The sequence below is a fragment of the Ascaphus truei genome, chromosome 2 (genome assembly GCF_040206685.1).
Source record: "Ascaphus truei isolate aAscTru1 chromosome 2, aAscTru1.hap1, whole genome shotgun sequence".
NCBI lineage: Eukaryota > Metazoa > Chordata > Amphibia > Anura > Ascaphidae > Ascaphus > Ascaphus truei.
Window position 1 is genome coordinate 290440188 of NC_134484.1, and position 19002 is coordinate 290459189.

Genomic DNA, 19002 nt, shown 5'->3' on the forward strand with positions numbered 1-19002 from the left:
ACAAAAATACAATTTAACACTTACAAGTAAATTATTTGCAAGTGTCTGTAATGTATTACAAAACAACTTCTTTCATAACTATTGCAAAGACAGCGTCCCTGCAAAAGACAATTGTAAATGGTTTTTCACAAACCTTTTATGAATTTTGTTTGTTTTTTTAAATACTATTATTTGTTTTTTTCCCTTAAATGTATCAAATTACCTAGTTATAACCTAATAAACATACAGATACCAATTTAACAAGTTAAATTCAGAGTTACAGTATGTGACGTTCAACCCTTGACCCCCTTACCAACAGTGACCAGCACAGCATTTGTACTATATATTGTTTTCTGTTCCTTTAGGAAAAAGTCAGGCGCCTTGTTTAGGTCTTTGGCTTGTTGTTTCTACTGTTCTCCAGCCGAGTTCTGCTCTACATTATATCTGGTATATACATTCCCTCAGAGCAGTTAATCTTTGTTTCAACCTTTAGTTTTTCAGCTTCAAAGTAATGGGTTCCTGACTGTTTTCATTTTTAGTCCGTCTGAAAAGTATTATTACACCTGACATAGAGCCTACTGAGGATGGGATTGATTACTTCACAGTTTATTCCACAATATATATTCCTGTCTTCTCCGGGTCCTAACTCAAAGGGGTTGGTAGCTATAACCTTACTTCCTCCTATCCCTGGACATCAGAGTTGGGGGTAAGGAGGGGAATGGGTAAAACAGAGTTGCGCTGTTCTTAATCACCTATTCCCCTTGTTCTCCGTGTAAGAGAGTGGTGCTGCTCGTGTTGGGGAAGGAGGCATGGGGAGGTGCTGCCGTCCTGTTTACACTTGCAGCTCAGTGTTAATGTTGCTGCATCTTTAACTGCAAATCGCCAGTTATTCATAAAATGTCAGACTCCCATGGCTCAATATTAGCCTATCATTTCTTATTATCAAAATGTTATTATCGTAGCAGTATTTTTCCCAACTCTATCTGATACATAACGATCTCGTCAGGCAAGGATAGCAGACAATGACTGCTGTATACAGTAGCCTACTGTGTATTGTGTACCCACTTCCCTAAAGCAGGGATGGCAAACTTTTTTTTTTCTTGAGCGCCATAAAAAAAAATATTTATAATAAAGACTTTGAGTGACCGTTAAGTATACGTCTGATGGCAAGAACCAGAACTGCAAATACTAACTACAGTACACAGGAACTTCTTGCATTATGTGGAGAGCACGGCAGCAGTGATGTCGGTAGCAATCCTGATCCTTTTAGCTGCTGGCATCTGAGACAAAGCTGTAAAGCATGTTGCACAGTGAGTCCAGTGGTAGCATGACGCTTAGGGGTGTCTAATTACACTGTCTGGTCACACGTCCTGAGCATTAGCCTACAGGAGTCTCGAGAACACTTGTTGAGTGCCAAGCAAATTATTTTCTAGATTCGCCATCCATTCTTATATCTTTGTGTTCCACAGTGGTCTAACGTAAACTACTCTGGTGGATGGCTCTCCATTTGTTAACATAGTAGACTCTAAACCCCCATTTGAACCCCTCAAAGAAATATAACAAATTGACATATACTGTAGTGGCAATGGTGAACATGTAACAACATATATCATATCATTTCTTTTTATTCATAGATTTACTCCAGTCGGGAACTTGAGGAAACTTTGAACAAAATCAGAGAAATCCTCTCAGACGACAAACATGATTGGGATCAGCGAGCCAATGCAGTATGATATCTATTGTGCAATTTTATTGGAACGTTTTCACAAATCTCTCGAAATACCCCATGCTCATTACTGGCATTGTCACTCATTTATATTTAAGGTTAAGAAAATTCGATCTTTGCTCGTCGCAGGAGCCGCTGATTATGACTGCTTTTTCCAACATTTGCGTTTGTTGGATGGCAGCTTTAAACTCTCCGTTAAGGATCTCCGTTCACAAGTGGTGCGAGAAGGTTGCATTACAGTGGCGTGAGTATATATCTATTATTTTGCCTTCGTGAAGTTGGTAAAGCGAATCACCGCACTGCACATTGGAGTAAATTAAAAAAGAAAGTTAATGTGAAGTTAGATACCATATCACAGTTACAATTCATCAAGATATCAAAATAAAACAAAAACAACTATTAAGTAGTTCTAATGTACAAACACATTAAGGTAGTTTAAATTAAATGTAAACGTTATTTTTTCTCATATGAGTTGGGGTCTGCATTAGAAGAAAAAAAGAGGCAAAATTTGCACATTCATAGTTAACATTTAACTTTAATCCCTGATTCAATGTTTTCATTAATCGTATTAAAGAGCTGTTTAGACATTATTCGTGTCAAAAATAGGTTTTATGTAATCATGACAACAAAAAGCCGGTCAAAAATGTGGGGCAGCTCTCTCCTGCATTCTGTGCATTCTCTATCACTACTAAAGGCAGATTTTATGATGCAGGCCCAGTATGTTATCAAATATGCCTAAGTGTAGAAATAGGTGTCCTGCAAACAAAGGGTAATATTGAAGTGGTCCGCGATAAGGAAATGTAAGAGAACAGAGCTTGGGATGCATTATGTAGCTCATCTCGTAATGTCTAAGAGACCAGGCTCGCCTCCTATGTCGTTTGTCATGACTGATGCCATTTGTGGCAGGATTGTTTATTGGATACCCAGTACATTTTGGTCTTAAATGGAGTGTATATTGTTTTTATAAAGAGAAAAAACACTCCAGGTACTTTCAGTGCTTGTCCTAAACCAATTGTGTTTCCCAACAGCCATCTTTCAACTGTTTTGGGTAACAAGTTTGACCATGGAGCTGAATCCATTGTGCCTACCCTTTTTAATTTGGTTCCAAACAGCGCCAAAATCATGGCATCCTCTGGGTGTTCGGCGATACGAATCATCATTCGAGTAAGTAAACTCATAGGGTCAATACCAAAAACCATACCATATTTATAAAACAATAGGAATGTCATTAAAAGCAGTTGGGTTGATCTGGTGCAGCTTTTTGACGCACTGTTCAGGAGACTTTAGTAAATATTACCCACAGAGGAAAATGTGTGCTGAGGCGAGATGTTAACTTCCCAAAATAGCATACTACAGGCATACCCCGCATTAACATACGCAATGGGACCGGAGCATGTATGTAAAGCGAAAATGTACTTAAAGTGAAGCACTACCTTTTTCCACTTATTGATGCATGTACTGTACTGCAATCGTCATATACGTGCATAACTGATGTAAATAACGCATATGTAACAGCCTCTATAGTCTCCCCGCTTGCGCACAGCTTTGGTACAGGTAGGGAGACAGTATTGCTGTTCAGGACGTGCTGACAGGCGCAAGCGTGATCTGCCGTTTGCCTATTGAGCGATATGTCCTTACTCGCGAGTCTACTTAAAGTGAGTGTCCTTAAACCGGGGTATGCCTGTATATAGCAGTGGTTTTCAACCTTTTTTGATCAGGGGCAGCCCTGCTCTTCAGACTTCACACATTCCTCCTCGCTTACCCGCATACACACTCACCCTCCTTTACACAAGCAAACGACCAACGCACCTTTTTACACCCTCCACATTCACCTTCACACAACATACTTAACCTTTTACTCAACACACACTCCACATTTATTCCCCCTTCTCACACAGCACTGACCCTCTGTCTTATTCATAAACACGGAATTTACCACCCTTCCCTTACACCACATCCAAAGCCATCACTCTCTACTGGACACACTTAGCCCTCACCCTTCCCTCCTTCCTCACACCTTCCAACATGCCTCAAAATGTCAGCTGCACAGCAGGAGCCTCCTGCGTGGTCTAGAGAGGAAGAGGTCTATCGCTCTCCTCTGTGCTGGGCTGATAAGAGGCAAAGCGCAGTCTTCACGTCTCCTGACAGCGTGAGAGGGGATCGCTGAGCAGCGAGCTAAGTTTTTTCCAATGTAGCCGTGGCACCCTTGGCAGACGGTTGCGTCACACCCGTGGTACCCAGGTTGAGAAATACGGCCATACAGTTTTACATTGATTGATTGTATACAGCAGGGGTGGACAGCTCCAGTCCTCAAGGGGCACCATCAGGTCAGGATATCGCTGATTCAGTATAGGTGGCGCAGTCTTTTCGACTAAGCCACCTGTGCTGAAGCAGGGATCCTGAAAACCTGTTTATCAAATGATCAAGAATGATCACAAAAAGGTTCCCACTAGTTTGCACACAGCCTAAATAACATGGGCAGTATATAAGGGAATTAATTCGTCCCAGCATACATGTAATGCAGAAACCAGGAGGGATAAAAATACAAAAATAATAAAATGTTATTAATTGCTTATAACTCTTCTAGATGAAAAAAATATGTATATATATACACCAATAAAATAATTTAAAAACCACTGAAGTATGCCTGTTTTGTGAACCATGCATATAAATATATACATATATATGTCCTTGTTATAATAAACGCATAATCTCGTATTCAAATACCCTATATTCTGTGACAAAAATATGTCACCGATATCAAAATATTGGCATCTACAAGTGGATGGGGTAAGTATACGTTTGTTCACAATATGAGCAAGAACAAACCAGTATGTAGTCTGTAATTAAATGACCCTTCACAGTGGGTTGAGCGTGGTCTAATGGTCTGTTAAATATACACACACTTACTCCCTATAAATAGGGTATATACATACAAATGATAGTATCATATATATATAACAATTTCTTCAGAGTGTGTATCTGCCCAAATGTATCGTGGGCTACTTGTTCAATACCTGCAAAATCTAATATTTTGCAATCTCCATGATGGATGCCATTAACATGCCTGGCCACAGGTGTATCTTGGCCGTTCTGTATGGATCCCAAATGTTCGAGAATACACACCTTTAGCTGTCTGAAGAAATTGTTATATATATGATACTATCATTTGTATGTATACACCCTATTTATAGGGAGTAAGTGTGTGTATATTTAACAGACCATTAGACCACGCTCAACCCACTGTGAAGGGTCATTTAATTACAGACTACATACTGGTTTGTTCTTGCTTGTGAACAAATGTATACTTACCCCAGCCACTTGTAGATGCCAATATTTTGATATCGGTGACATGTTTTTGTCACAGAATATAGGGTATTTGAATACGAGATTATGCATTTATTATAACAAGGACATATATATGCATATATTTATATGCATGGTTCACAAAACAGGCATACTTCAGTGGTTTTTAAATTATTTTATTGGTGTATATATATATACATATTTTTTTCATCTAGAAGAGTTATAAGCAATTAATAAAATTTTATTATTTTTGTATTTTTATCCCTCCTGGTTTCTGCATTACATGTATGCTGGGAATAATTAATTCCCTTATATACGGCCCATGTTATTTAGGCTGTGAGCAAACTAGTGGGAACCTTTTTGTGATCATTCTTGATCATTTGATAAACATATCCATTATTCCCCATGCACCGCCATATCCTTTATATACTAATGAATATTAAGATAGAGTTGAAATAACTTTCCTACTTTATTAATCCTGAAAACCTGACCTATTGGTGGCCCTTGAGGAATGTAATTTGCCCACCCCTGGTCTACGCCATATAATTTTCAATGGACAGTCTATTATATCCTGCACACCCTCTCCTATTGTCATGTGTCTATTACATTTGGAAAATGCTGCAATAGTATGTCACAATGTGATCCACAGACAGGGGGAGGTTCAGTATTGCATCTTAATCATGCGTTAAATGCCATTCAAGTCAATGGCCTTTAAGATCGGATCACGGTGTGATATGACGTAACTGCGCTTGGGGACTCCCGGCCATGATGTCGGGTTCAGGAACCGTACTACAGGATCAAGCTAAACTATAATCTAAATGTATTCTCTGCCACTATGAAGGTTGTGGAATATGTTTTTCTTTTATTTTGCATATGAGCCATAGTTAACTACTTCTGACCCACAGGTAGTAAACCAGTAATGAAGAAAGAAAGGGTTGGAGACCTGGAAACAGAACACAACCGCAGCATTTCTATATTTTGTTTGGCCAAGTAGTCTAAAAACTGAAATGCTTTTCGTCAGACTGCCGTAGCATACAAATTGTGACCTGTGTGTGTCTCAGATGTTAGCAGAAAACACATGTTCAAAGCTGAGATGATGAATATTATAACTTTTAATATATTATAATAGCGGTGTTATCAACATCCGTTTGCATATTGTAAACATTGTAAAATAAACTAATGGATGTCTGAAAATTATGTAATATATAATTATCTAAATATTTGTTTTTATTGTAGCACACCCATGTGCCAAGGCTCATTCCTTTAATAACAAGCAATTGCACGTCAAAATCAGTGATCGTAAGGAGGTGAGTAACTGTCTGGTGTTGTGGGGTTGCTTATATTTTATCATGTATTTTTATTGATTTGTCATTGCTATGGTAATATTGTCAAAAGTAGTGGCATGAAACATTGAGATAACATTAAAACTAGTGTGCTGCTTATCTCTTACTGTCTTGAAATTTTGACAACAGAACATTAGACCTGGGTTCTATGCTTCTAGCATTCTGTACTGCCCCATCTAGGAGAAATAATAGCTATTGTATTCATAGTTGTATTTGTTTATGAAGTATAGAGCAAGTGTTCATCAATATAATGCATTGTAGCTTATACAGTACATGTTATGCCTCAAGCCAGAACAAACTAATTTAGAGAACTGAGATTCAGTAACCATTTATTTGAATAGAATCTCGAATTCATTAATATTTATGACATTAAACTGTATTACAACTAAAATATTCAGTTCTATAACAGTCATATTCTGTTTAAAAAATGTTAGGCATGGAAACATCTATTTTAAAGCAAAGCAGATGAAATTGAGATTTATTGGCATGCTGAACATCCTTTAACAAACAAAGCACTGAAAAGACACTTGCTGAAGTACATTGTAGGGACAAATGACTGACTGGCCAACTGCAAGGGAAACCAGGATTAATATTACATGTTCAGGTTCTTGCGTCAATAAAGGATATCATTGCAGATCCCCTTTCCCTTATCTTGTTTCACAGGCGCTGTTTTGACTTTTTAAATCTGTTATTGCAAGAATGGCAGACCCATTCTTTGGAACGGTAAGTTATGTTAATTTGCTTAGCTTATTACTTCAAAATAAAAACTAGCATTTTAAAGCTGCAGTTCAAGCTGTCGTTTAAAAAAAAATATATATATATGTTTTTCATTCAATATGTGCATCAAAACAATCTACACACTGACAAGTGATTAGCTACAGTAAGTTGTTGGCTGATCTGTTCTCATGTAATCGATCGCTGAAATTCAGCAGTGGGTTCACTACCTTTATCTTGGGTAATCTTCTGCTGCACTGTCAGCCGAAGTTCTGTTAGGAAGATCATGTGACCAGGAAGGCACTAGATTCAATTGGTTAACTGCTAGAGAGGGCAGGGCTCAAAAAGGTGATACTGTTTCAGAAGGGGAAGAGGATGTGACTTTTGTATATGGTTGCTATAGGAACAAAAATGCCTGTTACTTTAGAATACATTAAAAATGTCTTTAAATTGTTTATTTTTAAAAAAAAATTAAATGCTACAAGTATTTTCATAATACAGAACTGATTTTTTTTTTTTTTAAATACACATGTAAGATATTGCTTAAAATGAAGCTTTAAAAGCAAAGACTAAATTCTATCTGTAATATTTTTCCATACACCTGATTTTTATGCGTAAATGTTAGTATGGCTGGTGACAGAACAGCCATAATTTTTAAAGTCACTAAAATATTCCGGTAACCACTAGATTGTGAAATATGTATACAAATATAAGCAAGAACAGTAAAACAAACCGGCCTTGTCCTGTGATCTGCAAAAAATGTGGTATAATAGGCAAAATATTTTTTTTTTTTTATATATATAGTTACGTGACTTGCACCAAAATAACTAAATACCACAAATATAGTCATTTTTAGTGCAGTCATATTTCTCGGAACCAGGCCAACCGCTAAACCAACATGGAAAAGGTGTTAAAACATTACCGCTAAACCAACATGGAAAAGGTGTTAAAACATTAAGTACAACATATTTTACTACATATTAACCTCCTTTAGTAACCCAAGTGGTCATTTAGTCATGGGTTTCCATGACTAGCTGACCACTAAGGGCTATAAAGGGATTAATATACAAATAAAACTACACTACCTATCTCCTTGGCTACCTTAGTGGCTACAAAAACAGTGGATTAACCCTCCATTTATTATTACATCGCTTGGTTGGCGAAATCTGTGTTGTGAAATGGAGGCAAGTACATCTGATTGGTTGATGTACCATGTGTTCCTATGACACGTCTTCTGCAAAGGTCCTTGTAGTACAGTATAAAATGCCAGAGCCCTCACAGAAGAGCGAAAGTCGTCAATGTTAAATCCGATGGTTGAAGAATAAAGAAGGTAAAATACTTATTTTTTTAAGAAGAAAAGAACAGATAGAAGAAATACTTAAATGGGTCTTTAATCAATTGAGGATCCAGGACTTCATATCAAGTTGAGGATCCCACCCGTTGCGGGCCTCGAATTACATGAAGGCCATGTTTGTTGGGGGGGGGGCGTTCTTTTTTTAGACCTCCCGGGTTGAAATATTAACTTGGTTTTAAAGGAATTTCATGATTCTAGGCCAAGTAATGTCAAATGTGGTAAATTAATAGTTTGTATAGGACGTTTGGCTGCAACCAAATCTGCGGCAGCCATTCGCTATCTTTAAATGTCTCTGGATCTCCCTAGCCGCCTAGTACCTCGCGTGGCATGCCACTCGGACTACATTTCCCGCAGGAAATGTACAACTGTATTCTTGCTGCAGGTGGCCATGCTGAGTGTCCTGGGGGTGTGCACGCACTGTCGCGATCACAAATGCAGTTGTAGTGGAGCACAGTGCCCTGTGACTATGGAGATGCGAGGACATTTAAAGATGGCGAAACGAGGTGAGTTGACAGGTGGTGAAGGTGACCAACACTGAGTAGTCCTGGCGGCGGAGTACCCCCCTGCTCGTGCCCCCCTCCTTACCATGTCTCCGACGTCAAATCACGCAGAAGGTTCATGTGACGTCACGTTACCCCGCGGCATCAAATGAGGCGTCGCCGGAGACAAGGCAAGGGGAGTTGCAGAAGCCTCACGCGATCCCCGGCATTTCATTTTTAATTGCCTCTGCAACCGCCGCGCCTCACTCAAAAATCTTGCACACCCCTGCTATAAACCACCAAATATCTACGAGAGAGTGAAAGCCAAAATACTTTTGCAAATGGAGAAGGCATCAAAACCAGGTCATGTTTGCATAATGGGTGATTTTAATTATCCAGACATAAACTGGGGCAATGAGATTAGCTTTAGAATGAAAGGAAACCGGTTTTGAGGTTGCTTAAACACAATTACATGACCCAAATTATTGAGGAGTGGGGCAACACTGGATTTGGTAATATCAAACAATAAAGAAGTAATAATAAATATTCAAGTCCGGGAACATTTGGGTAACAGTGATCACAACATGGTCTCATTTGAAATATTAGTTGGGTTGAATAAAGACTTCAAACTTTTGAAAGGCACATTTTAATAAACTGAGGACTAATCTACAAAGAATAAATTAGGATGATGTTTTTGCAGGGGAAATGTATAAGAAATGGGCAATCTTTAAAACATTGTTAGAAAAGCACACTTATCAGTGTATATTCTTGGGTAAATGAAACAAGTCTAAACCAATGTGGCTAAATAAACAAGTTGGGGAGGAAATGAAAAAGAGGCAGGCATTTAGATTCTTGAAGGTAGAAGGGACGGAGGCATCGTATCAGAATTATAAGGAATGTAACAAAAGTTGCAAAAGGGCAATCAAATGTGCAAAAATGGATAATGACAAAGGATTGCAATAGAAAGTAAGATTTACCTTAAAAAGTTCTTTAAGTACATTAATAACAAAAAAAAAAAAAATATAGGACCCATTCAGTGTGAGATGGACAGGCAAATTATTGGAGAAAAGGGAAAAGCAGAGGTATTAAACAAATTCTTTGCCTCCTGTATTAAGAATCAATTTCAATAGTAGTGTCGCAGGAGGAATCCACAACCGTTGTACTAACAAGCAGTTGGTTAACTGAGGAAGAAGTTCATAGGCAGCTTGATAAAATGAAAGTAAATAAGGCACCTGGCCCAGATGACATACATCCAAGAGTTCTTAAGGAGTTAAATTCAGTAATAGCCAAACCATTACATTTAATATTCAAGGACTCCATTTTCAATGGTTCAGTACCACATGATTGGCGTAAATTAGACGTGGTGCCTGTTTTTAAAGAGGGAGCTAGATCACAATCTGGGAATTACAGACCTGTAAGCCTATCGTCAATAGTGGCGAAGCTACTTGAAGGTTTAGTATGGGATTATATTCAGGAATACCTAATGGATAAGAAAATTATTAGTAATAGTCAGCATGGATTTATGAAGGATAGATCATGCCAAACTAACCTTATTAGTTTATTTGAGGAGGTAAGTAGGAATTTAGGCAGGGTAATGTAGTTGATGTGGTCTACTTAGATTTTGAAAAGGCTTTTGATACTGTACGTTTCCATACAAGAGGTTAGTGTACAAAGTAAAGCAAATTTGTCTCAGAAAAAATATTTGCACCTGGGTTGAAAAGTGGTTGAAGGATAGACCACAGAGAGTTGTAATAAATGTAACTTTTTCAGGTTGGGCTAAAATTGTGTGTGGAGTGCCTCAAGGATCGGTTCTGGGACTCTTGCTTTTTAACTTGTTTATTAATGACCTTGAGGTTTGCATAGAGAGCAATGTCTCCATCTTTGCTGATGACATTAAATTGTGTAAGGTAGTAGAATTAGAGCAGGATATAATTTCTCCACCGAAGGACTTGGATATACTGGAAACTTGGCCACGTAAATGGCAGATGAGGTTTAATACAGATACATGCAAGGTTATGTATTTGGGCAACAAGAATAAACAAGCCATTTACAAGTTAAATGTGGGTAAATTAGGAGAATCCTTAATGGAGAAGGATTTAGGAGTGCTTGTAGACAGCATTAAACAGGCAATGACAGAAGGGAAGTAAACATAATTATACCCCTTTACAAAGCATTAGTAAGACCACACCTTGAAAGGGGAGTACAATTTTGGGCACCACTCCTTAGAAAGTACATTATGGAACTAGAGATAGTACAGAGAAGAGGCACCAAGTTAATAAAGGGGATGGATTATCTGATTTATGAGGAGAGGCTAACTAAATTAGATTTGGTTACATTAGAAAAGAGGAATCTAAGAGGGATATGATATTTATATATACATTTATTCGGGGACAGTACAAGGAGCTTTCAAAAGAACACAGGGTCATCCCTTAAGGTTGGAGAAAAGGAGATTTCACTAGTAACAAAGCAAAGGGCTCTTTACAGTAAGGGTAGTTATAATGTGGAATTCATTACCCATTGAGACTGATGGCAGATACAATAGATATGTTAAAAAAAAATCCAAGGAAAGAAAAAGGTATACAGGGATACACCAATTTCTAAACATGGGAAGGATGCTGATCCAGGGAGTAATCTGATTGTCAATATTTGGATTCAGGAAGGAATTTATTTTTCCCTTTATGAGATATCATTAGATGATATTTCACTGGGGTTTTTGTTTGCCTTCCTCTGGATCAATATACGGTAAGTACGGATATAAGATATAGTATCCGTCGTCTATATTTAGCATAGGTTGAAATTGATGGAAGTGTCTTTTTTCAACCTCGTCTACTAGGTATGTAACTTTTACTTATAGTACAGAAACATTCTATACCTCTTTTTGATTTATTCATAATTCTATGTGTTTTACAAAGGTATGTCCTGAAATGTACCCTCTGAATAGGTCAAACATTAAATAGTTTTTTTTGGGGGGGGGGGTGTCCACATCTAAGTATAACCTTTTCAGCAGTTGTTGGAAAATGAACTAATAATTAAATGTTTTCCGGAGTCTTTTAAATATTATATGAATCCTTATTTTTTTTTTTTTAAAGGAACAAGTGAGAGTTTTATACCTCCTCTTCAATATTAACCTTTTTAAGTAGGGAAGTCTGGGTACCAAATAAGACCCAAATAATTCCACGAGCTACATTTGGCCTGATATGTTGATGCTTTGTATTGATGCTATTTTCAGACCAGCATTAACTCACTAATTCTTTAATTCTTAAGCACCTAAGTTAATTAATGGTTTTGTTTTTAATGAGAAGTTACGTCAAAAGCACTTGTTTAGCTTAGCATCGGCCCTTTCTGTATGAGCTCCCCACCATGTGAACCTATACACAATATTCTATATGAAGTATCCTCAGTGATCGGTAAGGTAGAGTTTCACCAAGTTTCTTCTAATAATACTATACAACTGCTTAAACAGCACATGAGTGTTCTGATTATCCTCACTATCTTGTTACATTGCTCTGGGATTTTTAGGTCATAATATAGCTCCAGGTTCCCTTTCCTGTTTGGTTAGTAATTGCGCTGTTCCTTAATGTATTTTGTTTACAGAAAGGTGAGGCGGTGCAACTTCCTTGCGGTGAAGACAGCAGACCGGGACTACTCGGGTAAATGCAAAAGCTTTAATGGCACATACAGCAACAAAAACTCTTACGCGTTTCGCACGGATGTCCGCAGACATCTGTGCGAAACGCGGAAGAGTGAGTTTTTGTTGCTGTATGTGCCATTAAAGCTTTTGCATTTACCTGAGTAGTCCCGGTCTGCTGTCTTCACCGCAAGGAAGTTGCACCGCCTCACCTTTCTGTATCTTGCTACCCATTTCGGTTGGAGCACGCCGACGCTGTCTGATATCCCATGCAGCAAGCAGTGAGTCATTTATTTCTTCTTGACTGTTGTATTGGCTTATCTCATACAAGACTTACCTCTGCTTGGAGGCTATTGAGTTAGCCAGACCACTGTACAACAAACGTGGCTACGAGGGACATTATATCTTATGGGACAGCTACTGTGATTGGAGACCTTTATTTCATATGTGAATTTTCCCATACCGGATTCCACTGAGTAGCACCGCCAGGGGGCGTGGGGCTCCCTTCTCTTCTACAATGTATTTTGTTTAGATTGACTTGATTTTCGTGCAGTGGGTATATGCTGTATGTGTCATCAGCTGTTAATAATTCCTACAATTGTTTCTTTTTTTGAGCACTATTTTCATACATTTTTACACTTCTGAAGTAAAGTTTTTTTGTTTTGTTTTTCAATGATTCTTCCACTTTTTTTTACTTTTTATTTAGTTGTACAAATGCTTTCATCTGCTTTTCACAAAAAAACAACCAGTCCGATTGATCTGTTCCTGGGGCTGAATATTTTACAGTAACTAGTCCAGCCTCATTACCTTGTCGACTTTCAATTCAGCAACTCCCTTTACGTTCTTCTCTCAAAATGTCAATGCTTCTTCTGTCTCTTGTGCTGTGCTTGTTCCATGTTGATGAGTGGTTACACTCTAATTTCTATTGTGTTGCAGTTTCCTGTAGCACTAAAGGCAGGGTCACAGGGGTGGGGAGAAAGGGCCGGGTACAAATGTCTCGGGCTCTAAGGAGCCTGCCAGCCAATTGCAGATGTTGGGCACAACTTTCAAGTCCAGCTGCCCCAGTCGTCTGTGCGCTGTGAGCCCGAGCTCCCCTCTGCTGCTGGACCTTCCCTACCCTCCCCTCTCCCCCCAGCTAAGTAAGATTCAGTGCCCCAACTCCTCCCCCCGCTCATCCCCATTGTAAGATTCGGTAAACGCTGCTCTGTCCTGGGCCCTGGAAACGCAGTTGGTGGGCCTAACTAAAGACATTAGACATGCATTAAATTTCTGGAAACAGTCAGTATATCATATAACAAGGTGTTTTTTTGTGTGTTTTTTTTGTAAAACAAACTGGTTTCATTTTTTGCAGGCATGTAGCAGTGCTTGCTGATACCATTAAGAAGGGCATGCATGATGCTGATGCTGAGGCAAAAGTGGAAGCACGAAAGTGAGGGCTAAGCTTTATGGTCTTACTTACATTCCTGATTATTTATTTATTTATGTTTATGGAAAATGTGATAATTAAAATACCAACTTAAACGTAGGCCATTGCAATTTTATAGTAGTATTTAACCTACTCATCCTCAATTGAGTTTTGATGTGTGCTTTTAGAAGCACCTAACAAAACAAAATCAATAGCACTTAAGAAAATGATTGGTCTCTTCCAGTGCTTATTGGAGCCTTCGAATTCATTTTCCCGCTGAAACGGATGCACTGTACAACTCCCTGGAGCCTTCTTATCAAAAGAACCTTCAGTCGGGTCTAAAGATGTCCGGCAGTGCAGCATCACTCCCACAGTCAGACCGCTCCTCCTCCAGCTCACAGGAGAGCCTGAAGTGAGGATCTCTTCATTCAAATTATATGTAGAGTACAAAGTTACATGGGGGGTGGAGATCTGGAATTATGTCGCTCAGTTGAAGTCAACTTTTACTTATTTTTAATATTATAATTCCTATGTGCTTAGTTATGAATTAATAACAATACTTTACAATTCCCTTTTTTCTAGTTGGCGAGTTTTTTTGTTTTCTAGTTCATGACCATTTAGAGATTTGTAAAGCTTCTGTTTTTGTGACTGAATTTACTGTTACTCTTACATTTGTGTTACAATCATTTGGACAGACGAAAGCCCAATATCTAATACAGTATGTTTTAGCCATTATTGAAAATAAAGCAGCTTTGCTTTGAAATTCTCTACTACAGTATGTTAGGTTTTTTTAATAGAATTTGTAGTGTTAGGATGTCAGCTACAGTTCTTTGTAAAGAAGTAGGGGGGGAGGAGGGTGTTGCCTTAACTTTACCTACTATTTAGTCTGTTGTAATTAAATGATTACTATGGGACATCTAAGCAGATTGCAAAAAAAAACAAAAAAAAAAAAAACCAATTTTCAAAAGTGACTATATATGCTTTAAAAATATAAAGAGAAAATACATACAAATTATATTTACATTTTATTTTTTGCAGTCGTACCTTAACTTCAAAATGGTCCACTGGCGGCACCCAGATGCCTGGGAGAGGTACTGTAATACATGGTAGAACTTTACAGTTCAACGAAAAAAGTTATTACTTACAATTTTCTAATTTTACTGTTATCCAAACACTATTGTGCCCTGAAGATTAGCCTTTACCTTAAAGGTATTTCTTCAGAACATTTTAAACAGGCTTCCATCCTCATTCTAAATCGCCTATATATTTCAGTCTAGGAACATAGTAGAATGAGGATGATGCTCAAATGTCTTGTCACAAACATGAGACCATTATATTGTTCCTTACCTGTGTGAAAGCTGGTGGTTTGTTTAAAGGAGTTAAAGTAGTATTCCCTTTGTTTGATTTTTTAAAAACACTAAGCCATTTGAAACCACTACAAATGTTATATAAAAGGGGGAAATAATGGGGGCGGTAAGGGTGCGCTGAGTGAGAAAAAACCGTATGGGTCAGCTGGGCTAAGCTTCCAGCGCGCCGGCATGAGAGGAAGGCCCGGCACGCGCGTTAGCAGCTCAGCGTGGTACATATAGTTGCCTGCAGCGGGGCAGGGCCGGTGGCACATGCTGTGACCTGCCGTCGGGCCCCCCGCAGCACCGCCAGCCACCGGCCCTCCCCCCCACAGAACGGCCAGCCCCCCCTGCAGCACCGCCAGCCACCGGCCTCCGTAGCACCGAACCCCCCCCCCCTCCCGCAGCACCAACAGCCACTGCCCCCCCTGCAGCACCGCCAGTGCCCCCACACCCCCCCCAGAAAATCTAGCGATCCCCAGTTTGCGCACCGCTGCCTTAGTGTGCTTCCCCAGACACCAGGCTAACCAATCCTCTTCACAAGCAAATAACCTCAAAAACAAAAAAGGGGCACAGACATGGCATAAAATCCTTTATGCAATTAGAGCTAAAACAAATAATAAGACTGCACTCACAAAATGTATTAATAAAAAATTGCCTGTTGGCAGAAAACGGAGTCTCTCACTGCCTCCGTTGATAGTAAGGTCTGTCCTCCTGGAAGGACCCAAGCGCTGGGAAGTCGTGCCGCTGGGGCCTGGTGTGTCCACAGATGAGGACATTCTCTAGTCGCACGAGGCAACCTCCATTTGAAGGCAGAAACTGTCCCTCCACACAGCCGCAACAACGAGGATGCCAGTCCAGGAGACTCCTCTGAGTGGAGGGACAGCTTCTGCCTACAAATGGAGGTTGCCCGTTTGACCGGAGGACGTCCTCTCATCTGGGGACCAACTAGGCTCCAGTGGCACGACTTCCCAGAGCTTGGGGCACTTCGGGAAGACAGACCTTACCGTCAAAGGAGGCAGTGAGTGATTCAGTTCTCTGCTAACATGCGATTTTTTACTAATACATATTTTGAGTGCACTCTTATTTGTTTTTTATCTAATTACATACTGTAAAGTCTGCACCCCCTTTTGGTTTTTGAGATTAAACAAATGTTAAAGTAAAAGAAAAAACAAGCATCCAAACCTACATGTACTGTCCTTCAGTGTTGCAGCAACCACAAAGTTGCAGATACGTATCTGGGCTAAATTATCAAGAACTTAAAATGAACAGTTGTTGCAATCTTCAGGAAGAACTACAAATACCATTTTGTATCTGTATATTTGCAAAATAACAGAATAATTACAAATGCGGTACATAAAAAGGATTAAGTAAAAGTAAAGCAGGTTCCACTTGTATACATAAATCATTAGAGCTGACTAGTTGATAGTTAATGATCAGGATTGAGATGGCTACTGTATTTATCTATAATATTTGGTGCCCCATGCTCTGTTTTGTGAACACAGTACAGTATTGGCAAATTTAAAAATGGCTAGCATTTAATGATTTGAAAAAATCAACATGCCAGTGTTTTTCTCAAAAGCTTAATGGGAGTGATTACAGTAGGTATTGTAAAAGTTTTTTTGCCATTTTCATTAAGAAGTTGATATACAGTACAGTATACATTCATTGTCTGAATATTTTTCCAATGCTTTTTTCTTCTGTCTCATATCTTTACTTTGCCTTTTGCACTTTGTTCCTTTTCTTTCATGTTTTTTTTTTTTACCCCCTTATCTTTTTGTTCTTTTCTGCTTTTGTAATTGTTTATATTTCCATCTTAAGTTTTAGGAAACAGCAACAAGCCTGTACCCACTCCTGGAAACCTACAGCGTTCTCGCAGTGATGTTGATGTCAATGCTGCAGCCGGCGCTAAGACAAGGCATGGAGGCGGTGCGGCGGCAGGACGCACAGCTGTGACCGGTTTGCCTCCGGGATCGTGTTCCTCTCTTGGTGAGACAATTTTGTTGTTGTTAAGAAATGCATGAGGACAAGTTGAACCTATGTAGGATACATGAATCAAGATGTGTCTGTTCCAGAAACAGTTTGCAAGTGAGGGCAGTGTATTTGTGTACAATTTTTTACTTTATCTTTCAGAGGGGGAGGGTGTGAGGTGTAAGAGGCTCAGAGGGAGCTCCCAGTATGTTCTGGAGATGGTATGGGTTACAGAGTACTTTGAATAAGGATAAACATGAAAAGGGAAGGAACAATGGGCATGTCACTATTTACTAAGAGCATATATATTTCCCAAACACCTTGGTTTTGCTATTTAATATGTTAAGGCCAACAGAATCCATGAGATACAGCTAGAAATGATAGTTGAACTTACTTAAAGTGCAACATTACTGTGTGTGAGTGTGTGTGTAATAATATATAGTATAGAGAGAGAAAGTTAGACCACAGAACTTACTGCATTCATGCTTTGTCTCATTTTTGTGTTATGCAACCTAACACACAAGTTTTTCTTCTTGTCTGCTTGTGTTCTCATTAAAGAGGATGCTCCTGACAAGATGGATGGTAAGCGCATCTTTTCAATGCCCTTTAAAAACCTTACTGAGACGCTTCAATTTGTGTTTGCATGGCTGATTATTCTATAAACACAAAGCAACCAGCGGCTTTTTACTGTTCCCTTTAGTGTTGAGCTTGCGAGTACGCCATTTGCTGCCTTACAAAATGTCAATCATCAAGTGTATAGGAAAAGGGAGGGTTGGGATGCAATTTTAGTATTTACAACTGAATGACTGGTCACAGATAACTTTCTGATTTTACAGACAGATATTCATCAAGGCACCAGGTTTGGTATGAGGCCTCTGCTAACCTCATTGGCACTCACCAGTATGTTGGGATGCAGCTTCACTGGATATTTAATTGGTATTGGTGCTTTTTAATGCTTTCCTCTGCCTCTCCCGTTGTTGGAGTAAACAATACATTTTCATATGGGTGAATGCACATAATTTCAATGTTAACAGATTGTCTGGCTACGCTAAAACTGGGTTGAGCTCACAGCCTTGAAGATAAATTTGTGAACCTGCTGGTTAAAACTTTAGGTGTCGAGTACCCTCTTGGTGCAGTATATTTCATATTTACTGTTGGTCTGGATTTTCTTCACAAAGGGCAAGTAGACCAGGCACTTTGTTGATGGCTCCAGTTTTGTAATATCATATAGCTTTCTAATTAAAGAGCGTAGTGTTCCTCAAACAAAATGCTTTTGTTTTACTTATAGTTGCCCGTGATACATGTAAATATAAGGAATGTAAATTACTCTTGTTAAATCTATTCCTCCAATATTGGTTTCCTAAGATACATTCAGTTAGGCAAAAAGCTTAAGTTCAAGCAGCAAAGCGCGTATTTTAAGGCGTATATAAACACATACCTATTTTTAGTGACTGGCAGGGAAAAGGAGAGGTCAGTGAGTGAAGACACTGATTTGCACGGAGTCTGAAGCAGGGAAACCTGGTTCAATTCCCGGTGTCGGCTCCTTGTGACAATGGGCAAGTCACTTTACCTCCATGTTCCTCCGGCACCAAAAACATCGATTGTAAGCTCCTCAGGGCAGGGACTGTGTCTGCAAAAATGTCTCTGTAAAGTGCTACGTAAAACTAGCAGCGCTATACAAGAACAAACCATTATTATTAAATTATAACAAGATTGCTGCACTGATTTTGAAATTGCAGCCATCATGAGTT

The 19002-nt window shown here is 39.0% G+C and overlaps 1 protein-coding gene across 38 annotated transcripts in view; it reads left to right on the forward strand.

Moving 5' to 3' along the window:
• The window catches only part of CLASP2 (cytoplasmic linker associated protein 2), a 245503-nt gene that overhangs the window by 116758 nt on the left and 109743 nt on the right, over window positions 1–19002 (forward strand). For 32 of the 38 annotated variants that reach the window (XM_075586316.1, XM_075586315.1, XM_075586318.1 and 29 more), the window contains 10 exons: window positions 1614–1706; window positions 1804–1949; window positions 2734–2869; window positions 6248–6318; window positions 7018–7077; window positions 13881–13958; window positions 14179–14346; window positions 14973–15025; window positions 17102–17269; window positions 17810–17833. In XM_075586316.1, the coding sequence (XP_075442431.1) occupies window positions 1614–1706; window positions 1804–1949; window positions 2734–2869; window positions 6248–6318; window positions 7018–7077; window positions 13881–13958; window positions 14179–14346; window positions 14973–15025; window positions 17102–17269; window positions 17810–17833 (997 nt within the window). The remainder of the gene's footprint in view (window positions 1–1613; window positions 1707–1803; window positions 1950–2733; window positions 2870–6247; window positions 6319–7017; window positions 7078–13880; window positions 13959–14178; window positions 14347–14972; window positions 15026–17101; window positions 17270–17809; window positions 17834–19002) is intronic. The other 6 variants (XM_075586299.1, XM_075586304.1, XM_075586338.1 and 3 more) reach the window with 1 other exon arrangement.